General features: G+C 50.2%; 1 protein-coding gene across 1 annotated transcript in view; it reads left to right on the top strand.

Moving 5' to 3' along the window:
* LOC137533436 (cadherin-related family member 4-like) overlaps positions 1 to 27,394 on the top strand; it is an 84,985-nt gene that overhangs the window by 36,844 nt on the left and 20,747 nt on the right. The window contains exon 13 of the mRNA XM_068254827.1: positions 5,374 to 5,591. Within this exon, the coding sequence (XP_068110928.1) occupies positions 5,374 to 5,591 (218 nt within the window). The remainder of the gene's footprint in view (positions 1 to 5,373; positions 5,592 to 27,394) is intronic.

Genomic DNA, 27,394 nt, shown 5'->3' with positions numbered 1-27,394 from the left:
AGGAAACCGGAGTGCCCAGAGGAAACCCACACAGATACAGGGATAATATACGAATGCCATACAGATAGGCCCTATCCTTGTAAGTATACAGTATATATATTCCAATTTTTGCCATGGTATTAGTATTATACTGAATTATTGAATGTATAGGTAAATGGCATTCCAAGAAAGAGTTGAACTCCTTCTTCTTAAGAAAACAGACTGGTCAGTGCCTTATAGGCTACATTAAAGCTACACACTATGATAAATGTTCCCAAAATCAATCTTTGGTCATTGCTTCAGGTCAGAATCAGAAACGGATTTATTTTGACAAGTACATGTCGGTGCTACGCTGGTCAGGCCCAGTACAGTAAGGGGGTGGGGGGCAGTAGGGGCAGGAGTCGTAACTAGTGTTGGGCGAACAGTGTTCGCCACTGTTCGGGTTCTGCAGAACATCACCCTGTTCGGGTGATGTTCGAGTTCGGCCGAACATCTGATGGTGTTCGGCCAAACTGTTCGGCCATATGGCCGAACTAAGAGCGCATGGCCGAACGTTCCCCGAACGTTCGGCTAGCGCTGTGATTGGCCGAACGGGTCACGTGTAGTGTTGGGCGAACATCTAGATGTTCGGGTTCGGGCCGAACATGGTCGCGATGTTCGGGTGTTCGAGCCGAACTCCGAACATAATGGAAGTCAATGGGGACCCGAACTTTCGTGCTTTGTAAAGCCTCCTTACATGCTACATACCCCAAATTTACAGGGTATGTGCACCTTGGGAGTGGGTACAAGAGGAAAATTTTTTTTAGCAAAAAGAGCTTATAGTTTTTGAGAAAATCGATTTTAAAGTTTCAAAGGGAAAACTGTCTTTTAAATGCGGGAAATGTCTGTTTTCTTTGCACAGGTAACATGCTTTTTGTCGGCATGCAGTCATAAATGTAATACAGATAAGATGTTCCAGGAAAAGGGACCGGTAACGCTAACCCAGCAGCAGCACACGTGATGGAACAGGAGGAGGGCGGCGCAGGAGGAGAAGGCCACGCTTTGAGACACAACAACCCAGGCCTTGCATGAGGACAAGAAGCGTGCGGATAGCAATTTGCATTTTGTCGCCATGCAGTCATAAATGTAATACAGATGAGAGGTTCAATAAACAATAAACAGTAATTGGTGTTGTCCAGAATGCGCACAATGCGTGGGTCGCGTTCAATGCAGTCCTAGGCCGAAGAGGTCATAGCCTAGGGTCACAAAAACCTGTTTATTTGGGCAATTTCAATGGTGGCGAGTCTGACGTACATAAATCGCAGCTATGGCCGTTAGCAACGTCTGAATCTCACGAAATGTCTCATGCAGGTAGAAGACATATTGTTAGACTTGGGCTCCAAAGATGGGTTCCCTACATCTCTGCAAACCAGAGTTACAGGGCTCCAAATTTGGTAAAATCCCCCATAGGCTTTCATTTTGCCTCCTATTTACAGTTCCAAAATCTCACATCTTTTCAAAGGGCAATTGCTCAGCAGTGGCAAATTTTCTAGCATTGTAGGGACCCTTAGGGGGAACATGACTGGTGAGTTTCGGGCCCCTAGGCCAAAGAGGTCATAGCCTAGGGTCACAAAAACCTGTTTATTTGGGCAATTTCAATGGTAGTGATGCTGACGTACATAAATCTCAGCCATGGCCGTTAGCAACGTCTGAATTTCACGAAATGTCTCATGCAGGTAGAAGACATATTGTTAGACTTGGATTCCAAAGATGGGGTCCCTACATCTCTGCAAACCAGAGTTACAGGGGTCCAAAATTGGTAAAATCCCCCATAGGCTTTCATTGCCTCCCTATTTCACTTTCCAAAATCTCACATCTTTTCAAAGGGCAATGGCTCAGCAGTACCAAATTTTCTAGCATTGTAGGGACTCTTAGGGGGATCATGACTGGTGAGTTTTGCCACTGCTGAGCCATTGCCCTTTGAAATGGTGTGAGATTTTGGAACGGTAAATAGTAGGCCCAATGAAAACCTATGGGGGATTTTACCAATTTTGGAGCCCTGTAACTCTGGTTTGCAGAGATGTAGAGACCCCATCTTTGGAATCCAAGTCTAACAATATGTCTTCTACCTGCATGAGACATTTCGTGAGATTCAGACTTTGCTAACGGCCATTGCTGCGATTTATGTACGTCAGACTCGCCACCATTGAAATAGCCCAAATAAACAGGTTTTTGTGACCCTAGGCTATGACCTCTTTGGCCTAGGGGCCCGAAACTCACCAGTCATGTTCCCCCTAAGGGTCCCTACAATGCTAGAAAATTTGCCACTGCTGAGCAATTGCCCTTTGAAAAGATGTGAGATTTTGGAACTGTAAATAGGAGGCCCAATGAAAGCCTATGGGGGATTTTACCAAATTTGGAGCCCTGTAACTCTGGTTTGCAGAGATGTAGGGAACCCATCTTTGGAGCCCAAGTCTAACAATATGTCTTCTACCTGCATGAGACATTTCGTGAGATTCAGACGTTGCTAACGGCCATTGCTGCGATTTATGTACGTCAGACTCGCCACCATTGAAATTGCCCAAATAAACAGGTTTTTGTGACCCTAGGCTATGACCTCTTCGGCCTAGGACTGCATTGAACGCGACCCACGCATTGTGCGCATTCTGGACAACACCAATTACTGTTTATTGTTTATTGAACCTCTCATCTGTATTACATTTATTACTGCATGGCGACAAAATGCAAATTGCTATCCGCACGCTTCTTGTCCTCATGCAAGGCCTGGGTTGTTGTGTCTCAAAGCGTGGCCTTCTCCTCCTGCGCCGCCCTCCTCCTGTTCCATCACGTGTGCTGCTGCTGGGTTAGCGTTACCGGTCCCTTTTCCTGGAACCTCTTATCTGTATTACATTTATGACTGCATGCCGACAAAAAGCATGTTACCTGTGCAAAGAAAACAGACATTTCCCGCATTTAAAAGACAGTTTTCCCTTTGAAACTTTAAAATCGATTTTCTCAAAAACTATAAGCTCTTTTTGCTAAAAAATTTTTTCCTCTTGTACCCACTCCCAAGGTGCACATACCCTGTAAATTTGGGGTATGTAGCATGTAAGGAGGCTTTACAAAGCAAGAAAGTTCGGGTCCCCATTGACTTCCATTATGTTCGGAGTTCGGCTCGAACACCCGAACATCGCGGCCATGTTCGGCCTGTTCGGCCCGAACATCTAGATGTTTGCCAAACACTAGTCGTAACCAGAGCAGAAGCAGAGAAGGGGGGGTGAGTCAGGGGTCAATGTCCACGGCTCATCCAACCTATTGACCATAGGCAGTTGTACCCAAAATTGGTCTTTGGGCTTACAGGTTCGGCGATGGTACAATGTAAACAAACAGGGAGCAGAAAGGAGGGCTAGGGTAAGGCCAAGAGGGAAAGGGGCTGTGAATCAGTGGCCTCAGCTGCCACTCTTCAGTGTCAAGTCCCGTATTGCCGCGGCTGCCATCTTAGGGCGCCATCAACTTTTCTATGGCAAGTCAGTGCCACGCAGGTCAGATCCCGGGGTGGGGGGAAGCAAGGGTAGAGTAGGTCAAGGAAGGGGGGGGGGTATGGAGGTAGAGTAGTACAAGAGGAGAGTAGGTAAAGTGCTGTGTTGCTGTGGCTGCCATCTTGTGGTGCCATCACTGTTCTTTAGCATGTCGGTGCTACGCTGGTCAGACCCAGTACAGTAGGGGGGTGGGGGGCAGTAGGGGCAGGAGTCGTAACCAGAGCAGAAGCAGGGAAGGGGGAGGGGGTGAGTCAGAGGTCAATGTCCACAGCTCACCCAACCTATTGACCAAGGGCAGTGGGTAGTCTCCTTTCAGCTCATCTGGTGGTGCACAGGAGCAGGCATGGCGTCCTTGAGGAGCAGTAGCTTGGGTGCTAGGGAGCAGGCAGCAGAAGTGGCCGGATCTAGCCTCACAGGGGAAAGACTGAGCGACTTTCTTTGGCATACTTTTGTACACATGATGGACAGTCACCCAAAAAGATCATGAATTATCACTTCAGACCAGAAAAGTCTACTACATGCATAGATCAATTCACCTTTATAGGACAGCTGAGGACTGTATAAGGCTTGAGTCCTTGTCTCAGATGAGGTGGTATCATTGTAAGATCTGAGCCCTAAAGCAAGGTACACACACACAATTATTTTTACCAGCTGTCATCAGGACTAAGTGCTGAACAGATGCATAGATTGTGAGCTCATCTGAGGGACAGTTAAGCTACATTCACACATGCAATTTATTTCCGCCTGTAGGGTTTGGGACCTAATGCTGTACAGAAGCTTCACTAGCCTCCAGATTAGCGATGTGTTCTGTTGATATGGTGGAGATGAAGGGACAATGGAGTGGGAGTGAGCACAGTGGAGTCAGCCAAGGTTATCCGTCAGTCCAAACTCCAGATCTCTTGCCAATGCATTGGAGAAGAGGGGATAAGGAAGACTCAACCAAGTTTTGGCCAGGAGAGAGCGTGTGAAATCGGTCCCTTATCTGGGATCAAGTCAGGAGTCATCTCAGATCAGGGGCACAACAATAGCCTCTGCAAGGGATGCAGCTGCAGAAGGGACCTGAGGGGGAGAAGCCTGAGGGGGGCCCCTGGCTCTGGGGCCCTCCAGGACCATTTTTAAGAGCAGGTGGGGTGCACAGGAAGGGGAAGCAGCAGGCACAAACAGCAGCACGGACGGGGGCGCCGACTCCCCCTTCTCTCACCTCGGGCTACCATCAGCGCTCCCCCCTCCAGCAACGACAGCTGGGGGGGGGGGGACCATCCAAAGTTTCACAGGGGGTCCCAGTGATTTTAAGTTATGTCCCTGTCTGAGATAATTTGAGAACTGTATGAGGTTTTGAGACCATATTGGAGTTCAGTAGAGGCAAGCTGAGGACTACCATGGTCTGATCTGAAAATCACCAGGGGATGATGTGAGGTTTGAATCCTTATCTGAGATCAACCAGGTACTATGTGTGGGTTGAGCCCTAATGTAAATGTAACTTCTTCCAGCTGTGAAGTCTCTCCAACACCCCAGACAAACAGAAATACATGGAGGCTGTCATATTTATTTCCTTTTAAACAATACCAATTGCCTGGCAGTCCTGCTGATCTGTGTGGCTGCAGTACTGTCTGAAATACACCAGAAACAAGCATGCAGCTAATCTTTTCAGATTTGACAAAAATGTCAGAAACCCCTGATCTGCTGCATGCTTGTTCAGGGTCTATGGCTAAAAGTATTAGAGGTAGAGGATCAGCAGGACAGCCAGGTAACTGGTGTTCCTTGAAAGAAAATAAATATGGCAGCCTCCATATACTTCACCCTTCATGTTCCCTTTAAATCTTAAAAAAAAAAATTGTGTGTATATTATTACGTAACTCTCTTTTTTTTTTTGCAGGAAACACTAATGGTGTCTTCCAGGTGAGTGGAGCTGGTGATGTCTTTCACAACCAGTTCTCTTTTAAACCTGGCGGTGTAAATGACCCTACGAAATACGAGCTCCTCATCTTGGTCAAGGACAGCACTGCCTCACCTCAGTACAACACCACAGCCTTTGTGTTTGTGACTGTCATACCCTGGACCACCACACAGCCAACCACCACCAGCACCACATCGGTGAGTCAGCGAAGCACTGTACATCTATATTTCTGATTGTTCCACAAGAAAAATTAGATGAGATTTTTATCTTTTGATCTTCACGTCATCTCTTGTGCTTGTAAGCGAGACCACAAATCAGCCAGAGTGCTCAGACAAATCTTCTCATCATAATTTTGCCGCCTTTTTAAGAATTCAACAAACTGCGCCTGGGGCAAAATACCCGCCTGCCCCCCCCCTAGATCCGTCCCTGATGGGCAGATTCGACAGAGACAAATTTATCTCTAATCAAATCTGATTAGAGATAAATGTGTCTCTTGTCGAAGCTGCCCATACATCACAGACCGATTCCCGTCCGATTTCAGCACAAAATCTTCAGTGAATTGTCTGAGCCCGCCGTGTCAGCACCCCCGCTGCCTCCCTAATGCATGTGCCCCCTCAGTGTGTGCATTATACACCTGTCCTGTAGCAGCCGTCACGCGGTGTCCGTCCATCTCGCCGGGTTATGCATAGACGCGTACACGCTAGCAGCGCATAGCAACTGACGTCAGATGCTATGCGCCGATAGCGTGTATGCTGACCCCCGCAAGATGGACACCACGTGGAGGCTGCTACAGGAAATGTAATGTATAATGCACACACCGGGCTCACTTTGTGGCAGCAGCGGCGGGGTATACGTCATTTCGTCGCTCATTCTTGTTCCTCCACGCACCTGACCAACCAACCTCGGCCCGACATCTTGCAGCATGCGCGATCGACCGTGCGACCACTTTCCGTCCCGAAATTGGCCGCTTTGTTGGTCGGGTATGCACTTGGCGGCACCGATTTTCATTCAATTCGATCATAATAATCGAATTGGATGGACGATCGGCTGTCAAGTCGTCTGATGTATGGCCACCTTTAAAGGATACCACAGCCCAAAGGCTGTGGTAAAATCAAAGTTGCAATGTGGAGGGAAAGAAAGATACATACTTACCGCTTCCCTCGTTCCCTGCCGATGGGTCCCGCTCATCTGTTACAGCTCCCGGTACCTACCCGACTCTCCTGACCCTTCACCCGGACATACTGTGCTGCGCATGCGCAGTATGTCACTATACTCTTCGCTTCTGCCGTCGCATCGTGACGGCAGAAGTACGGACACTCCCCCGCCTCCTCCTCTCCCAGCGTGTGCGCTCCAATCTAAAGCTAGCGTGACATGCTAGCTGGAGTTCGCACTGGGACAATCGATGTGGAGAGAGCGGAGGGGGGAATAAGTTAAAAAAAACCACACCGCTGCTGTAGCTTCTGAGAGCAGGAAAGAGATAAAAAGGTTCAATAGTTCATAGATTTTAGCTCCGGCATACTTCAATAAATGTGTCATTGAGCAGAAACAATCAAACAGTAAAAACTTAAAAAGTGAATTTAAATATAAAATAACCCTTTGGGATATCTAAAAAAGTTATTTTTAGGAGAAGGAGGATAGATACAATTGTTTATCTCATCAGTCTATTTTCACCTCGGGTGTCCTTTAAAGTAAACCTGTGAGGTTTGCAAATGTAAAAGTACGATTTCTCAGAAGAGAGAAGCCACTGGATCCTTCAGAGGCTTCCTCTGTCCTTCTCTGCCAGGCTGGTGTACCGGTGAGACTACCCCAAGCTCACGGGCAAACTGGGCCTGTGCAGTAGCATAGACCCGCTTCGTGCTTCCACGCTTCTCCCTTTTGAAGTAATTACTCCTTCTGGGCACTTTTTTCCCTACTGGTACACTCTAATTGTAATGAATGATCAACTCACCAAACTCCTCCTCTCTCTATTTAGCTCATACTACTGGTCTGAGGACATCGCTGCCAATAAGAGCCCCTCAGAGCTTCAGAGCTGGGCTGGGCAGTCACTTCTCTTCTGATAAGGACATACACCATTTTTTATTTTTTTTTTAAATCTATTTTATTGAAAGAGAACACATTATAACAATGTAAGCTGTAGAATAGGCCATCGACGAGGCACTGTTCCAAAATAACTACCTTATTCTGACTTCATCTAAACAATATCAGCCCCTGTTGACAGGTTAGGGATCAAAGCAGGTAAAAAGGGTGCCGGAGGCTCCTTGGTTAGAATTGCAACGCCATAGGTGGTAATGGTAATAGACGCAATGAGTGGCTATAAGCGTTAATTTAGGCTCCTGAGGCATCCAATAAAATTATGGGTGCCGAGGCAACCCACTATGCAAAACGCGCCTACAACTAGCGGGCATGAAGGGGGATCGGTGAGTGGCATCAAGAGGGAGGGCTAGTGTTAGCGTAAAGTTAGGTTATAATAAAATGTCAGTAGAGATAACTGATATTTTACTATCGGAATTAACTAGTGCTGATATTCTACTAGCGCCCTTTTTACATGTACGCTTAGGCACAGAACCTTTGTTAAAGAGATCCTGTAAGGAAAAAAGTGCCCTTGGTGTGTACCATACTTACCTCGGAAGGGGGAAGGCTCTGGATCCTAATGAGGCCATTCCGTCCTCTTCAGCCTCCTGGATCCAGCACTGGTAGCCCATGAGCAGCGTGTGGCAATATTTAGTTATCTGCGCTCCTGCACAGGTGCAGTAAAAGCTTCCCCTTGGGCTCCAGAGGAAATGGCAGAATTCGATCGGGTCTGCTCTACTGCACAGGTGGCTCTTGGGTGCGCAGTAAAAGTAGAGGGGACCAGATCGGGTTCGGATATTTCTGCGGGAGCCCGAGGGGAAGTTTGTACTTAGGCTGTGCAGGAGCACGGATAGGTAAATATTACCGCACGCTGAAACCCCTACTGCGACTGCACCGCCCGTCAAGACTGGGAATTGGCCGTAGACAAACCAGAAGGGAGCCTGTGAGGTATGGTAATTACAACTTACACACTAGTTCAGGGTATAACTGCCACCACCTCTGTTACCATGGGACAGAGGAGCCCGCTGACTGTCTGTGCCTAGATCTACAAATAAAAACGGTTAAAACACGCTGTATTCTGTCTAGCCAACAACAAACAATAGTAGCGTCTCTTCAGAGACCTGGGATCAGTTTCTGTGTATGCTGAATAATAGGGTAGTTAGAACAACAACTGATGATAGCGTCGGTTTATTGAAAGCAATATAAATATTTAATGTATACAGACAATTATTAAAATCAACAATTATTGAGACATTAATAGCCGGTATGAAAAATAAAAGAAAGGGAGAAAAAATACTTAGTTCCTGGAAAGATGTCCTTTTGTGGGAAGAATCATAAAGTCCTTGGTAAAATCATTTGTTTCAGCTCAAAGTTCAGAGTTCAGACCAGGTGGATGCCAGCATATCCTCAAGCTGGCACAGATGAGATCAAGATGGAGTTTCAGGGTGGAGGACACTGAGTTTGGGTCCTCTGCCATTCTTATGCCCCTGATCCAGTAGGAGGGAGTGAGGGCGGGGCCACATACCCCCTTAGAAGATGAGATGAGCCCTCCCCTTGTCCTGGGGACCAGAAATCATATCTAACCATACATGGGCTCTATCTCACAGAACCGTACAGGTCAGGGCAGATTTATTAACATTTTCAGGTCTGTCTCGATTTACCCAGCGCCCTGATACCAGACATGAGGGGTGGGACCCCTGTGGCATCATCAGGGCACTTTCAAACTGCCTAACTGGCAGTCTTTACCTCCAAATGTTCTGAAACTTCCTCAGAACCAGCACCGGGACTCATGCTACACTTTCCCCACGTTTGGCAAAGCTGCCATCTCAGGAACCCCAGAAATATGACTGATCTGGGAAGTTATGGATTATGCTATGAGCCTCAGGTTATTCAGGATGTGGGCTAGCAGCTGGCTTCCCTTTGATCCTTACCAGGGAGCAAGGTGTCAAGACCTCCCGGGGATTCGTAGCCTGCCTGGCTGAACCTAGGCCTCCTTATCACCCTTTGGTTAATTAACATCTACATGAGATCAGCTAGGTGTCACCTGGTTCCCAGAACAGAAAAGGGAATGAATGCCTCCATGTTATTCTGCCTTCCACAGGGAATATGTCTAAGATAATTAACAACTCAAAAGACTGGTTGAACTCGATGGACGTATGTCTTTTTTCAACCAAAATAACTATGTAACTATGTAACATCCTGCACCTAAATTAGGGGCAGAGGAGAAAAACTTGTATTTTAAAAAAAACAGGAATGTCCGTTCTGATTCCTGTAATGGCTGCACAAATTTAGCCAGACAGCGATCAGAAATTGGACTGCGCGGCTCCTTCCACTTCGCCCGCATTTCTCACGGCTGTTCCGTGAAAGCCCCCCCTGGGGAGAAGGCAGATAGACATGCATCAGCAAGATGTGTGTCGTTGCCGCTAACCTGCGATATCTGGTCTAGTTCTCCGTTGCAACGGGATAGCCCGTCGGCGTTCTGGTGTCGGCTGCCTGCCTTGTGTTGAATCGTGAAGTCGTACTGCTGTAATGACAGGCTCCAACGTAAGAGCTTGCCATTGGTCACAGCAGTGCGGTTCAGCCAACTCAGAGGATTATGATCGGTAATGATCGTGAAGGAGCGGCCGTACAGATAGGATTGGTTTCTGTAGGGCCCACACGATCGCTAGGCACTCCTTCTCAGTAGTGGAGTAGGCTACCTCTCGGGGCAGGAGCTTCCGGCTCAGGTAGAGGATAGGGTGTTCATCTCCCTTTCCATCCACCTGGCTGAGGACTGCGCCGAGACCGTAGTCCGAGGCATCGGTTTGCACAACAAACCAACGACTGAAATCTGGGGCTTGAAGCACAGGGGCGCTTGCGAGCGCCTGCTTCAAGGCTTGGAAGGCGTTCTCGCAAGCGGGGGTCCAGCTAACAACCTTGGGGTGTTTCTTGCTAGTGGCATCGGTCAGGGGCTTCGCTAGGGTACTATAGGCTGGAACAAATTTCCTATAGTAGCCGGTGGTCCCCAGGAGCGCCTGGACCTGCTTTTTCGTGATAGGCCAAGGCCATGCCCGGATGGCGTCCACCTTTCCCGTATCAGGTTTCAGGGTGTTACCCCCCCCCACCCGGTGACCTAAGTACTGCACCTCGGTCATGCCAATCTGACACTTACTCGGCTTAATTGTCAGGTTGGCTGCGGCCAGCCTCTCTAGTACCTGGGACAGGTGTTTGAGGTGTTCCTCCCAGGTGGGGCTGAAGACCGCAATGTCATCCAAGTACGCTACAGCGAACCCTTGCATCCCCTCCAGCAGGTCATTTACGGCCCGCTGAAACGTGGCAGGGGCGTTCTTCATCCCAAAGGGCATCATCGTGAATTCGAAGAGGCCGAAAGGGGTGATGAAGGCCGACTTTTGCCTCGCGTCAGTTGCAAGTTGTATCTGCCAGTACCCCGGCTCAGATCCATGATTGATAGGTACCTGGCAGACGCCAGCGTATCCAACAACTCATCGATGCGAGGCATGGGGTAGGCGTCTGTAGTGGTGATAGCGTTCAACTTCCTGTAGTCCACGCAGAACCGAGTTGTCTGGTCCTTCTTGGGGACCAGGACAACAGGGGCTGCCCAGGCACTACAGGACTTTTGAACAACCCCTAGCTCCAGAATCTCCCTCACCTCTTTCTGCATGTCCGCTTGCACCTCTGGGGAGACGCGGTAAGCGGATTGCCTGATGGGGGGATGGGTGCCCGTATCTACCCTATGCACTGCCAGACTGGTCCGCCCCGGGACACCGGAGAAGGTGTGCTGGTCAGTGATGCTCGGATACCCCTTTTTATTATTCGAGTTTGGTCGAATTTGAATAGTAAATTATTCGAATTCGGTCGAATATTCGAGTCGAATATTTTTTACTATTCGATTCGACCTCGGACTTCGAGCTCACTATTCGAGTCGGTATTCGAGCTCATTATTCGAGCTGACTATTCGAATTGGCCTTAAATAGCTTCCAACACTTGTTTTGAGGGTGAATGATGCAAGAAACATCTTTTTTTCCAAGTAACATCTTCTTCTTCATCTTCTTCTTCTTCATCTTCTTCTTCTTCTTCATCTTCTTCTTCTTCTTCTTCTTCTTCATCTTCTTCTTCTTCTTCATCATCTTCTTCTTCTTCTTCTTCTTCTTCTTCATCTTCTTCTTCTTCTTCTTCATCATCTTCTTCTTCTTCTTCTTCTTCTTCTTCTTCTTCTTCTTCTTCATCTTCTTCTTCTTCTTCATCTTCTTCATCTTCTTCATCATCTTCTTCTTCTTCATCATCTTCTTCTTCTTCATCATCTTCTTCTTCATCTTCTTCATCTTCATCTTCTTCATCTTCTTTTTCATCTTCTTTTTCTTCATCTTCTTCTTCTATATCTTCTTTTTCTATATCTTCTTTTTCTATATCCTCTTCTTATTATTATTTTTCTATTTCGTCTTCTTCTTTTTCTATATCTTCTTCTTCTTCTCCTTCTTCTTCTTCTTTTTCTATATCTTCTTCTTCTTCTATATCTTCTTCTTCTTCACTTATTTCTCTTTTATATATTTTTTTTTAAAGAAATGCAGCTATTTTTGAGCGTAATAAATAGCTGGTGGCGCACGCATGTTGGAAGCGCCATTGTATGTGCTCCCTGGCAGTGGAAACACACAGACAGCAGGAGGTAAATTCAGCAGCAGCAGGAGGAGGAGGATGATTGTGTGGCAGCAGGCAGTCAATGAGGCAGGCAGCGAGACATAATAGGCTGTGTGGTACCTAGCGGTGGTACCAGGCCGTAAATACACAGCATGAGGTTCCAGACAGCGGTCGTGAAGCCCACATCATGTCCAATACACAACTGGGACAACACAGTTTTCAACCCGGACACCTCTAAAAATAATATCACAAAGTATTAATAAAAAGTATATATATTTTTTTGTTTTTTTAAAGAAATGCAGCTATTTTTGAGCGTAACAAATAGCTGGTGGCGCATGGTGGAAGCGCCATTGTATGTGCTCCCTGGCAGTGGAAACACACAGACAGCAGGAGGTAAATTCAGCAGCAGGAGGAGGAGGATGAGTGTGTGGCAGCAGGCAGTCAATGAGGCAGGCAGCGTGACATAATAGCCCTGGTACCTAGCGTTGATACCAGGGCTGTAAATAAACACAACAGGAGGTCCCAGACAGCGGTCGTGCAGCCCACATCGTGTCCAATACACAACTGGGACAACACAGTTTTGAACCCGGGCACCTCAGAAAAATTAAACCTTTTTTTTTTAATGGTATACTTTTTTTTTTTTTTACAGCAAATTACACAGATATAGCTATTGTTTGACGTAATAGCTGGTGGCAGAGTGGCAGCAGAAGGTAAAATCTGTGTACCCTTGGCAGTGGGAAACACAGACAGACAGCAGCAGCAGCAGGAGGAATGGAGGAGTAGTGTGAGTGTGGCAGCAGGTAGGTAGGCAGCGTGACATAATAGCCCTGGTACCTAGCGTTGATACCAGGGCTGTAAATAAACACAACAGGAGGTCCCAGACAGCGGTCGTGCAGCCCACATCGTGTCCAATACACAACTGGGACAACACAGTTTTCAACCCGGGCACCTCAGAAAAATTAAACCTTTTTTTTTTTTTTAAAGGTAAATACAGGCAGCAGGGGCAGCTATTGTTTGACGTAATAGCTGGTGGCAGAGCGGCAGCAGAAGGTAAATCTGTGTACCCTGGCAGTGGGAAACACAGACAGACAGACAGCAGAAGGGCAGTACACAGCAGCCCACTGTAGATGTAAAATGTGTGGCTGCAGGCGACGTAATAGTCAAAGTGAACCAGGCTGGCTTAGTGAGCAGGAGCCAGGAGGTGGTAAAGGGTGGTAAGGCACATTAACAATGGTTCTTCCGGCAGCCAGTTCATGTCCCCCTCTCGCCGACAACAGGGGCCAGGAACTCGCCTTCCACCCACGCCTGGTTCATCTTGAGAAACGTCAGTCTGTCCACAGACTTGTGAGACAGACGTGAGCGTTTCTCGGTGACCACGCCACCAGCTGCACTGAAGCAGCGCTCAGACAGCACGCTGGAAGGGGGGCAGGACAGCACTTCCAGGGCGTACTGCGCCAGCTCGCTCCAGATCTCCAGGCGCTTGACCCAATACTCCATGGGATCAACAGGGGCATCGCTGTCAAGCCCACTGTAGGACCCCATGTAGTCAGCCACCATGCAGGTCAGGCGCTGGCTGTGACCGGAGGAGGATGCTGCTGCATGCACCTCCTCTCTAGTCACTGCTGCCGGAGCCTCTACAGTCCTGTAGAGCTCGTTGCTGAGAGACAGCAGGTCTGTGGGGCGCTTGCTGCTGGATGCAGGCACCTGCTGCTGCCTCTGTGCTGGCTGGACATTGGGGGTGGAAGGCTGGGGGAAGGCTTCCTCCAAGCGCTCAACAAGGGCCTGCTGCAAGCTCCTTATTTGTTGCGCTGGGTCTCCTCCTGCAGGAGGCAGGAACTGGCTCAACTTCCCTTTGAGGCGCGGGTCCAACATCATGCTGATCCAGATGTCCTCCCTCTGCTTCATCTGGATCACCCTGGGGTCCTTGCGCAGGCACGTCAGCATGTGCGCTGCCATTGGGAAGAGGCGGGCCACGTGTGCTGGCACATTGACGGCAGTGCTGTCCTCATCCTCCTCCTCTGCCTGCTCAGCCTCATCCTCTCTCCACCCCCGCACCAACTCAGCTGCGCTGTGCTGATCCCCCTCATCAGCAGCAAGGTCAGGGACCTCCACCAAGTCCTCCTCCCCCTCAGAGGTGGACTGTGCAGCTGCTTGCCGCTCCTGCTGGTCCAAGGCTGCCGCTCCCTGTTCCAGCAAAGCATCGAGGGCCCTGTTCAGCAGACAAACCAGGGGCACCCACTCGCAGACCATAGCATGGTCCCTGCTCACCATGTTAGTGGCCTGCAGAAAGGGAGCCAGTACTAAGCACACCTGCTGCATGTGCCTCCAGTCGTCATCGGGGACGATGGACAGGATGTTGCTGGTCTTGTCCCTTTTCTGAGCGGCGGAAACAGTGGCCAGGGCAAGGTACTGGTTGACAGCATGCTTCTGTTCAACCAGACGCTCCAACATCGCCAGGGTGGAGTTCCAGCGAGTTGGAAAGTCAAGGATCAGCCGATGGCGTGGCAGCTCCAGCTCCTTTTGCACGTCTTCCAGGCTCGCACAGGCTGCAGCCGAGCGCCGGAAGTGACGCACAACGTTCTCCCCTGGTAGGTGCGCAAGAACTTCTGCACCACCAGGTTCAGCACGTGAGGACAGAGACAGGGGATGTGGGTCAGGTTTCCCCTGTCAATTGCGGCAACTAGATTGGCCCCATTGTCGGCCACCACCTCTCCGACTCTGAGGCCTCTGGGGGTCAGCCAAATCCTCTCCTGCTCCTGGAGTTTGGCCAACACATGGGTTGCCGTCAGTTTGGTCTTCCCAAGGCTGACCAACTGCAGCAGCGCTTGGCAGTGGCGGGCCTTCACGCTGCTGCTGAGGCGGGGGGTTTGGCCAGGTGTGCCGGAGGATGGCAGAGGATCGGAGGAACCTGCTGCAGTTCCCCTGACCCTGCGGGGTGGCACCACCCACTGTGTTGCTGCTGCTGCTGTGCCCGCAGCTGCTCTCCCATCCTCACCCCCTTCCACCAAGCTGACCCAGTGGACAGTGAAGGACAGGTAGCGGCCTGTCCCGAAGCGGCTGCTCCAGGAGTCCATGGTGACGTGGACCCTTTCACCAACCGCGTGCTCCAGCCCTCACTCCACATTGGCCATCACAAAGCGGTGCAGTGCAGGAATGGCCTTGCGGGCAAAGAAGTGTCTGCTGGGGAGCTGCCAGTCTGGGGCTGCACAAGCAAGCAGCGCACGCATGTCGCTCCCCTCCTGCACGAGCGTGTACGGCAGGAGTTGGGAGCACATGGCCCGTGCCAGCAAGCCGTTCAGCTGCCGCACGCGACGGCTGCTGGGAGGCAGAGCCCTAACCACCCCCTGGAAGGACTCGCTCAAAAGGCTCTGGCGTGGCCTTTTGCTAGCACGGGAATCAGCGGACACAGCAGAAGAGGCCACTGAGGACTGGCTGCCAGAACAGGCCTCAGTGTCGGCGGCAGGAGTTGCAGAGGGGGGAGGAGCAGTGCGTTTCCGCACTCCTGCTGGTGCTGCTGGAGGAGCAGGAGGGCGGGTGGCTGCTGTTGCTGCTGCTGCTGCTGAAGGCTGTGCAGTGATGGGTGTGGTGCCACTGCCAGCACCAGATGCCTTCAGCCTCTGGAACTCCTCATGCTGGTGGAAATGTTTAGCAGCAAGGTGGTTGATGAGCGAGCTGGTGCTGAACTTTAAGGGGTCTGCACCTCGGCTCAACTTCCGCTGACAGTGGTTGCAAGTGGCGTACTTGCTGTACACTTTGGGCATTGTGAAAAATCGCCAGATTGCTGACAAGAACAACCCCCTACGGCCTGGAGCCGCTGCTGCCTGTCTCCCTGTGGTGGTTGGGGGGGGGGGGGGGGGTTGGGTGCGGCTGGTGGTGGTACTGGCAGATGCTGCTGCTGCTGCTGCTGAGCCTGAGACACCAGCAGGCTGTGGGACCTGCATACTGCTGCCAATGCTTGCAATGATGCGCCTCCTTGCAAGGCCCACAAGCGCATCCTCCTCCTCCTCCTCAGAGCTGCTGACGACGACATCCCCAGGAGCTGGTGGCACCCAGTCTTTGTCTGTCACCGTGTCATCATCATCCTCCCCCTCCTGAAACATGTCCTGCTGGAATGATGACCCCCCAAACTCCTCTCCTGATGCATGGATGGGCTGCTTGACTGTCGCCACAGTCTTGCTGTCCAATCCCTCATCCCCCAAAGTGCCCATCAGCATCTCCTCCTCCAAATCGCCAACAACAGCAGACAATTGACTCATCATGCCTGGGGTCAAAAGACTGCTGAATGACAGGTCGGCGACTGACGGTGAACTGGCCTCCTCCCCAGGCCCTGCTGGGCGGCTGCTGCGAACAGGGGTGGTGGTGGTGGTGAGGGTGGAGGCCTCGGATGCAGAGCTGATGGCGGGCTGCTCATCCTCCATCATCAGTTGCACCACAGTGGCTGCATCCTTTTCCTCAATGGGACGTTTCCGACCCGGCTGGAGGAAAATAGGAGCAGATACTACACGCTGCTGCTGCTGCTGTGTCTCTGCAGCGTGAGTTGCAGATGCTCCTGCTGGGCGGCGCCCAAGGCGTCCACGGCCAGTGGCTAGAGGCGGAATGTTAGCCACTGACGCAGCTGCTGCTGCTGCGGAACTGTGCATGATGGCGCGGCCGCGGCTTACCACAATGCTGCTCCCTCTCCTCCTGATTCCCTTGCTGCCCTTCCCCTTGCCCAAACCGCGCTGGCTGCCACTTCCAGACATCTTTGATGTTTTGGGCGTAAACAAAAAAGTTTTTTAAAAGGGCGGGTGAAAAAGTGGGGTACTTTAATGGAGTGGGTTGGTGGGTGAGGTGACACTTATCACTAAGTGATTAGATCGCTAAGTGATTACTAGTACAGTACTAATACAAAATACAATAATTCAGTAATCAGTAAGTGTGAACAGTGAACAGTGAGTGTGTCCCCTAGTACACTAACTAGAAAATACAATAATCAGTAGTAATCAAATTCAGTAGAAGGAAATAGAGTGTGTGTAGTACACTACAGACAGTGCACGCACACACACACACGCAGGAGCTAGCCTATGAACAGTGACTGAGTGTCCCTAGTACAGTAAGTAGTAACAGTAAGTACAACTAGAAATTACAATAATCAGTAGTAATCAGAAGGAAATAGAGTGTGTGTGTACTGTACAGACAGTGCACGCACGCACACACGCAGGAGCTAGCCTATGAACAGTGACTGAGTGTCCCTAGTACAGTAAGTAGTAACAGTAAGTACAACTAGAAATTACAATAATCAGTAGTAATCAGAAGGAAATAGAGTGTGTGTACTGTACAGACAGTGCACGCACGCACACACGCAGGAGCTAGCCTATGAACAGTGACTGAGTGTCCCTAGTACAGTAAGTAGTAACAGTAAGTACAACTAGAAATTACAATAATCAGTAGTAATCAGAAGGAAATAGAGTGTGTGTACTGTACAGACAGTGCACGCACACACGCAGGAGCTATGAACGAACAAACAGTGACAGTGAGTGTCCTAGTACAGTTACAGTATACTACAAAATACAATCACTCAGTAGTAAAGGACAGCAGAAACACTGGTATAGATGAGAAATAAACTAACAGAGGACAGGAGGACAGCTGTGCCCACACAGGCAAGGCCCTGAGGCCTAAAGCTGTGTAAGCTTGCCTGCAGCAGCTGGCTGTCTCTATGTAACACACAAGCTACTAACTAAAATACAATGTCTATCTAACTAACAACAATATAGGTGTATAAAGGAGGTGTATGTGAGCAAAAACGCTAGGTGATTGACCACAATAAAGCTCTTGCTAAGCCAAAGCACAAAGGAGCAGATCTCTCTCTGTACAAAGTCAGGCAAGGACGGAAAAACCTAAAATGGCGGCCACTATTTATAGGGTAGGGGCTGGCCAGGGTCCCCCTCTGTGATTAGCTGCCGTCAGAGGGCCTGGGAGCCCTCTGATTGGCTCAAAGGACATCAATCTGGGCTATGACGCTATTCGAGCTCGGTATTCGAGCTCGAATAGCGCTGTTTGCTCGAATAGCGTGAATAGTGAATGGGCTATTCGAACTTAACTCGAATAGCCCATTCGAATAGCTGTAGCTATTCGAACTCGGTATTCGAGCTCGAATAGCTGAAAAAGAGCTCGAATATTCGAGCTACTCGAATATTCGAGCTCTGCTGAGCACCACTGGTGCTGGTACGGACCCAGAACCTCCTGCAACTGCTCTTGCTGGGACAAGGAGAGTTGTGGGTTGACGCTTAGGTCACAGTCCACATCTCGTATGTCAGCCAGCAGGTCTAACAGGGGGTCTGCCTCTCCCTGCTCTAACCGGCTGCACACTGGCAGCACATATTTGGTCCTGTCATGGTGGGCCTTCAGCATGTTGACATGAAAGCTTTTCTGTTTCCTGTCTCCCATGTTCACCAGATATGTCAGAGGGTTTAACCGTTGCACTATAGTGTAGGGTCCCTCCCAGGCAGCTTGCAGCTTGTTCTGCCTCACTGGAAGAAGGGCATACACTTTGTCACCTACTTCAAATGACCTCTCTCCAGCAGTGCGGTCATACCAGAGTTTTTGTTTGGCCTGGGCCTGGGCCATGTTTTCCGTTACCGTTTCCGTGAGGGACTCCATCTTGTCCCTGAACCTGAGAACATAATCAACTACAGAGACATCTGTGGGGTCACCCTTGCCCTCCCACGTCTCCCGCATCAATTGTAGGGGTCCTCGGACATTCCTACCATACAGGAGCTCGAACGGGGAGAACCCGGTAGATTCCTGCGGCACCTCCCTGTATGCAAACAACAGATGAGGCAGGTATCGTTCCCAGTCCCCACCTTGCGACTCAACAAACGTGGTCAGCATTTGCTTCAGCGACCCGTTGAACCTTTCACACAGTCTATTGGTCTGCGGGTGGTAGGGACTGGAGACAATGTGCGTCATCTGTATCTTTTTGCACAGGGCCTCCATGAGTCCGGACATAAACTGGGATCCCTGATCAGAGAGCATCTCCGCAGGGAACCCGACTCGGGAGAAAATGTTAAGTAGCGCGTCGGCTACTTTGTCCGCCCTCAGGGAGGAAAGTGCCATGGCCTCAGGATAGCGGGTGGCGTAATCCACCACCGTCAGGATGTACCTTTTGCCACTGCTGCTGGGAGTGGGCAACAGTCCAATTATGTCGACTGCCACTCTGTGAAAGGGCTCACCTTAGGGTGACCATATTTTGATTTCCAAAAAGAGGACGATCACAACAGCATGTGGGCGTGGTCATGGGTGGGGCCAAATATACAAGACCTTAGCAGTGTGCTGTCCAACTTTGCAGGCATGGAGGGTCGCTTTTTTTTTCCAGACCACATGGCGGAGGCCGGCCGACCACAAAATGCAATCAGATTCGCAGAATATTTCCCCACAAAATGCAATGAGATTGGCAGCACATTTCCCCACAAATGCAATGCGATTGGCAGCACATTTCCCCACAAATGCAATGAGATTGGCAGCACATTTCCCCACAAATGCAATAAGATTGGCAGCACATTTCCCCACAAATGCAATAAGATTGGCAGCATATTTCCCCACAAATGCAATAAGATTGGCAGCACATTTCCCCACAAATGCAATCTTATTGGCAGCACATTTCCCCACAAATGCAATGAGATTGGCAGCACATTTCCCCACAAATGCAATGAGATTGGCAGCACCTTTCCCCACAAAATGCTCTTTCCCCCATGCTGCGTGCGGCTGCCTAAATATACCTCCCTCGTTCTCCTCTGACCAAGTCACCAACGCAAAGAGTGCGACTGGACAGATTATTGGAGGGGATAATAAGATAACAGAGTGGCTGGAGAGGAAGGCAAGGGAGTCCACGCACCTCATGGAGCTGGTGGAAGCCCCAGGTAAGTATGAAAACAAAACTATTAAACATCTCAGAATTCCTTTAAAGGAAACCTGTAATGTCTTTAAAAAAAGTTTCACTTACCTGGAGCTTCTGCCAGCCCCCTGCAGCCTCCGTGGGCACACGCCGTCCCCCGCCGCAGCTAAGTTTTGTTCTTGCGGACTTGCAAGTCATTGTCCACTGCCCCTGCCCACACAAACGTCCTCATTCGCACTCCCATCACCAAGAGCATCCTGCACAGTACGAGAAAACCTTACACTGCGCCCGCGCAGGACACTCATGGCGAAGGGAACGCGAACGTAGATGCGCATGGCCAGGGACATCGACTTGCGAGAATAAAACTTGGCTGCAACAGGAGACAAGAGGACTTTTTTTTTTTAAGACATTACAGGTTTAATAGCATATAACAAGCATGTATACAGGGTGTCTAACAAGTGTCCAGCTTGTGTTGAAGTACTGTGGCTGGCAAGGGCTTGGAGTTTTCTACACAGTGCACAGCATGCAGGACACTAGTAGTGACTGAGGCTGCACTCTGCTTCTGTCTGTTCACCCGTCTCCCTCTATTGTCTGGATAGAGTACTGGTTAAGTACTGGTTAAGGGCACTGCCTTTGACATGGGAGACCAGGGTTTGAATCCTGGCTAGGGCAAGTACCTATTCAGTAAGGAGTTCAAGGCAAGACTCTCTAACACTGCAGGGTGGCCTCTTGAGCGCGTCCCAGTGGCTGCAGCTCTTGAGCGCTTTGAGTCCGACAGGAGAAAAGCGCTATACAAATGTTCGGATTATTATTATTATTATTGTCAGCTCACCTCTCCCCCCTCCAATCTCAGCCTCCTCTCTCTGCCCTGTGTGAGGCTGTCCACTTTTCTTCTCCCCCTCCCATCTGAGGCTTCCTTATCTTATCCCCGGCATTCCGATGACTTGCTTTCACACACAGCCTGTGTGTTATTGCCGCTGGCTTGTTTCCGCCTCCTCCCCCCTAGCTGTCGGCACTTCCTAGCTCGCTTCTCCTGCAGCCCAAGCAGCAGAAGAACCGCTTGCAGAGATCCACTGACGCTGAGATGAGCCGAATACTGCGAGCCCAAGGCAGAAGAACCGTTTGCAGAGATTCTCTGCAAGCGGTTCTTCTGCTGCTTGGGTTTGCAGTATTCGGCTCATCTCAGCCTCAGTGGATCTCTGCAAGCGATTCTTCTGTCGCTGGCTCGCAGTGTTCGGCTCATCTAAGCCGCAATGGATCTCTGCAAGTGTGTTCGGCTCTTCACTTCACCGGACATTTCAAAAATCCGGTAGGACAGCCCGGGCAGGTCTGAAAAAGTGGACCTGTCCGGGCAAAAGAGGACACATGGTCAGCCTAGCTCACCTAGGATTGGCAGTGGACACAAGGGAGCTTTGCGGGGATTCCCAGCCCTTTTTACCTTTTGGCAAATGGTACATGAGCGGCAGTAGTTCGTCACATCTATCCGCATTCGAGGCCAGTAGAAATGTCCCTGGATACGATCAAGCGTCCTGTGGACCCCCAAGTGCCCGGCCAGGGGAATGTCATGTGCGGACTTCAGCACATGCCCCCGGAAGGCACTAGGTACCACAAGCAACTTGGTACCCATTATATTTCATCTTCGGTGGGGTGTACAGGCTCAATGTACAACTTCCCACCTTCCCAGTATACCTTGAATGTAGCCTCGTCTGTGAGGGGCTCAGAAGCCTGTCTTCTGAGGGCCTCAAGGCTAGGGTCAGTCTGTAATGCTTGCACAAACGCAGCACTCTCACTCTCAGCCAGCTGGCCCGTGGCATATGAGGTTAGTGGCTAAAGGGTACCATCCCTGTGGTCAGAGGAGGGGGAGGAGGCCGGAACCTCCTCCACCTGTTCTGAGCTCAGGTTCTGAGCAGTACAGCTGCGTGTTACCGCTAGCACAGGTATACCTTCAGAATGGCACATATTGGCATTACCTACATCATTGTTACAAGCATTAATAACAGTAACAGGAACATTTTCATCACAGACAGTTTGTACATCAAACACAGGTACCTGTGACACAGGCACTATGAAACCCGGTACCCTTGAACTGGGCACGTTCAACCCACCTCCCCCCTGTTCTTGCCCCTGGGTACAAAGTACCTGGGTGTGGGCAGAGAGTCCGTCTCCGTCCTGGCATTCCACAGGGCTTGGTGCAGGTTCATAGTACGACACCAGCGTGCCCAAGTCGGTCCCCAGCAAAACAGGGACCGGCAGTTGGTCCAGGATCCCAATAACCTTCTCTTGAACTCCCACCCCCCAGTCGATGGACACCCGAGCTTGGGGAATGTGAGAAAGAGTGCCCCCCACTCCAGTGAGGGTGAGGTACTTGTCAGGAATGATGTCCTCTGCGGGGACAAGGTGTGCATGCACCAGAGTGACATCTGCTCCGGTGTCACGAAAACCAGTGACAAGATGGTCATTCACAGTATCCAGCTGGTGATTGCTCGTGATGGGGGAGTTCCCTGCCCCCTTGGCAAACATCATGTTGGAGGCTGCACCTGGTTGGGGTACACTGGCGGGTGGTGTCTGCCGCGGGCGAGGTGCAGGTGGTCCAGGTGTTGGGGTGGTCTGCCTCCGCTCCGGACAGGTGAACTTCATGTGTCCCATCTTGTGGCAGTAGTGACAGGTGACCTCTCCAGGGGCTGCAGGCCTGGGTGCAGCAGCTGCGCTGGGTGGCCTCTGTGGCTGACGGCTCACGGGGGCAGGAGAGTCTGCCGAGGTATTGCGCTGACCTCCTCTCCAGCCGGATGGGACAGTTCTGCGTGCATCAGGCACCTGGGTAGTTGCAAAGGTCTCAGCGAGGTCTGCAGCGACAGTTGCTGACGCAGGCTTGCGCTCCAGCACAAACTGTTGTACATCAGCAGGGCAAATGTTCAGAAATTGTTCCAGGACTATCAAGTCCTCCAGGACATCATAAGACCCTTTGGTGAGGCCTAGAGTCCACTGGCGGAGTGTGGTGAGCAAGCTGCTGACCACATCTCGGTACGAATCAGAAGACTTTTTCTGCCAGGCCCTGAACTTTTTGCGATAGGCTTCTGGCATCAGCTGGTATTTGGTAATGATAGCGTCTTTTAAAGCTGCATAATCATTATCCTTTTCCGCAGGTAACTCTGCGAAAGCATCAAGCGCTTTGTAGCGCAGCAAAGGTGTCAGATGTCTGGCCCACTGGTCTTGGGACAGACGATACTGACGGCATGCTTTTTCAAAAGACCGCAGAAACAAGTCAATGTCAGTGTCTTTTTCAATATTAGCAAATTTAAATTTTGCACTTACGGGTGGTGCTCCTTCAGCAGGGAGGCTGGGCGGTGAACTCCGGCTGGCCTGTTGAACCTTTGCCATGTTGAGCTCATGCTGTCGTTTCTCCTGCGCCTCTGCAGATTGGCGCTCCTCACGCATGTACTGCAGGTACTTGTCCAGGTCAGTCTCCATCAGCTTTCGTAATGCCTGCTGCATTACCGGGTCAGCACCCATGGACAGTCCAGTACTGGCCAGTTCCGGGCGAGTACTTTCAGAAACTTTGGGATTGGGGACCACACTGACAGCCTCTTGCGTAACTGTTGCCGCATTGCTCGCAGGTTGCTCAACCTCTGTACGCCTAGGGTCTTCAGCCTCTGTTTCCCCTCGACGTGAGTCCGGTGGGCCGGCGTCCACTTCAGCGGACACATCCAGCTCCCGCAGTTGCTGGCTATCCCATCTGGACAAGTCTGCTATCAGGTCCCGTTTTTTCTTGTCTTGCGGAGGATGTCAATGCCCCTCGCTTCGCAAAGATTTTCCAGGTCTGCTAGGCACATGTTCTGGTAGTTCCCTTACATTTCCATGCCAAATAAAATAAAACTTTTGGGGAGGGGTACTGGCTACATAGTCTCTCTGTATATATAAAAAATATATTGCCTTCCAGCTACACCAACGAATTAGTATGTTTCTGGATAGTGCTAGCGCTATCTTAGATACTTTCAGCACAACACAGGTCCCAACCGCTGCCAAACACTGTCACAGGAGCCCTAGTGGTCAGACCGCAAATGGCCTTCCAGCGCACGGATCGTGCGAACTCTGGTCGCAGTCAATGCGCAGGAACCATTGGGAATTGGCCGCAGACAAACCAGAAGGGAGCCTGTGAGGTACGGTAATTACAACTTACACACTAGTTCAGTAGCAACAATAGTACATCTCTTCAGAGACCTGGGATCAGTTTCTGTGTATGCTGAATAATAGGGTAGCTAGAACAACAACTGACGATAGCGTCGGTTTATTGAAAGCAATATAAATAATTAATATATACAGACAATTTGTCAGAAAACAAATAAGCACAGCTGCTCGCTCTCAGAGCGGGGCGGCTGCTTCCGCATCCAGCGAGGCAGAGCACGGGGAGTCAGCCGCCTCCACTCAGTCTGAGGCGGCTGTCCCCGTGCAGGGCATGACGGAGCGCGGAAAAACCGCCGCGTTGGACGCGGCGGTTAGCGTGCATTACCCCATTGCGGAGGCACCGCAGAGCGGTGCTGGTGTGGCTGGGACACATAGTCCCTCTAGGTTTAGAGTGACGCGCGCGCGCGCACTCAGGCAGGGATTTTTTGACAGGCAGAGGTGAGTCAGCTGACCAGCCTGGTCAGCTGACTCTGGCTCCACTCCTGATTGGTCCAGCACTTAGGGAGGTGCTGGAGAGATGCATGTGTATATATACTACTAGCTGCTTAGTTGCTGGTTGTCTGGCGTTGCAAACACATACGTGGGAGCACTCAGACCTGTAGTCAGATCCTTAAGTGTGCCGGGACCAGCTGGAGCTGTAATCCTACACTTATCTAGATTCTGTTGATAGCTTAAAGTACTAGTTTGATTGCGATTATCTGTTATGACCCTCTTGCCTGCCTGACTATCCTCCTGAACTCTGATCTTGTACCTCGATATTTCTGATACCCTGTTGCTGAACCCTGCCTGTACCTATACTCCGCCTCTGCCTTCTGAATCTGTACTTTATCTGTCCGTGTGTTACGATCTGGCTTGTCCGACCTCGAGAACCGACCTTACTATTGGAGGCGGTTCCCCGTCCTGTTAGTGACACTTCCCCCTGAGTGTCACTTTCAGACTACCTTCCTCTCTCAGCCTGACTCCTCCCGCCTTGGGGAGTTCAGGTCTTCGGAAGGAAGCCGTGCAGTACTCCTCACTGCACTGAGGCCCAGTCCTCTAAGTGTTACGGTCACACCAAACACTCTACTCAGGTGAACAGAGGTTAGCTGGTATATCGGATTATCGGTGATACTGCAGATCACTTATAATCTGGTATACATCTGTATTCCCAGTGATACTGCAGATCACCGGTAATCAGATCCTCTCTGTGCTTCACCGTTCGTTACAGAACGCCAGACCAAAAAACAAAATGGACGCACGCACTGGTCCTCTGGGTGAACTTGCCACTTCGGTGGATAATGTTTGAACCCTATTTTACCGACTTTTTATGCATTACCAAAAGTCCATAAGAACCTGAGTAAACCTCCGGGCCGTCCGATAGTATCGGGCCGGGGCTCTCTAACTGAACGTGCTAGAATGTATGTCGACAGACACCTTCAGTCACATGTACAATCTTTACCATCTTTTATTCATCTTTTTTATTGTGAGCCCTTGAGGGCCTTCAATTGCCCCCTGGCACTTTGCTGGTGGCTCTGGATGTAGAGGCCCTCTATTCTAGCATCCCCCATCATCTGGGGGTTGATGCAGTGAGCATTTTCTTGGGGGAGCTGGGTATTCAGCACACAGCTCATAACATGTTTTTGCTGACTCTATTAGAATTTATTTTGACTAACAATTTTTTTCTTTTTGAGGGATCCCACTACCTCCAGGTGCAGGGAGCAGCGATGGGCACCACGTGTGCTCCGTCGTATGCTAACCTGTACCTGGGGGCGTGGGAAAGAGAGCTGTTCGCGGATGAGGGTCTCTCAATGTACCTGTGCCACATCATGAAGTTGAAGAGTGGGCTCGCACACCAGCTTCTCAATAGAGCAAAAAGTGTCGTTTATTGATCCATAATATGTCAAACACAGAGCATGACAATTGTTTCGGGGCCACTGCGGGTCCCCTTCATCAGAAAAGTGCAGACAAACATAGAATTGTGCACACCAATAAATACCAATGTAACAGGCTCAACCCATTATCGTGGGACACGCCCACCCATTGCAATGTAAACATGTGGCAAACATTAGATCAAAACAATATATGCAGGTTACACAAATGTCAACATATATTATGGACGTTTAGTGTAATGCCCAATAAGTGGGTCTCATGGCAATCTTTGCTGTCTGCATAAAAAGTAAGACTAGTAAGACTAGTGCTGATCTATCAATGCTGTCACTCACCATTAAGTTTAAATCCATTGGCCGGCGCCATCTGTGTGGGGCCACACCCGCCGCCCGCAGCCGTTAGAGAAGGTGCCCGGATCGTGGGAATACTAAGAAACACGTCTACCTCCGGCATGCCCGATCGGATCAGCCGTAAGATCCAGCGAAGCTCGCCGGAGCGGAAGGGGCGTGGTCAGTCAGGACGCTGCAAGATCCAACAGGAGGAAGAACGGGAACAACGTCACGCCGCAAGGAGCCAATGGCAGCCGGATACTGTTCCGCAAGCCAGTGTGCCCGGCGTCCCTCATCACCATGGCAACAATAGCAAGGGAACAGCGGGATGCGCGCTATACTCGCTATGCATAAGGGCTCAGGCGGAACGTCATTAAGGCGCACACACATAAGCTCAAATGCCAGAACCGGGGGTGACACACACACAGAATAACACCAACCACATAAGGTCATACATCATATGTAAAGTGGTAGTAATAATCTATACGCTGCTAACCATAGATCTAAGAATATCATCTGCCGTGTCATAGGACAACGGTGAGTATAGAAGCTGCATGTACATTGAGGAAATAGGTGAGGGATGGAAAACGGGCAAGGAAAGGACGGGAAACGGGGGACAGACAAGGGAAGTACATAAAAGGAAAGTTCGTGGGAGGGCCTGTAAATACAAACAATTAAACCGTGCAGTAATAAAAGCTTAGTTAGGGACCATAGTGGAGGACTGTCTAAGCTAATACAATCAAATTTCCTAGAGGGTATGCACATGATGCTATCTCTCATCAAGATAGCATGAGAAGGAATTGAGTTGATTAAGCCCTCTCGGTGACACTGTGTCCAGAGTGTGTATCCAATATGTTTCCTTCCTTAGCAAGAGATTGTCCCAGTTTCCACCTCACCTCGGTTTTTTTACCCTATCAATAACAAGACCCCTTAGCTCACAGACTCGGTGACCCATTTGCACAAAGTGTACTGCCACAGGTTTGGTGGAGTCCAAAGGTTTGCCTTCCTCGTGTGCTTTTATGGCAATGCGTATATCGCTCCTATG

This window comes from Hyperolius riggenbachi, chromosome 9 (genome assembly GCF_040937935.1).
Source record: "Hyperolius riggenbachi isolate aHypRig1 chromosome 9, aHypRig1.pri, whole genome shotgun sequence".
In the NCBI taxonomy this organism is placed as follows: Eukaryota; Metazoa; Chordata; class Amphibia; order Anura; family Hyperoliidae; genus Hyperolius; species Hyperolius riggenbachi.
This window is presented reverse-complemented; position numbering and strand designations above follow the sequence as displayed.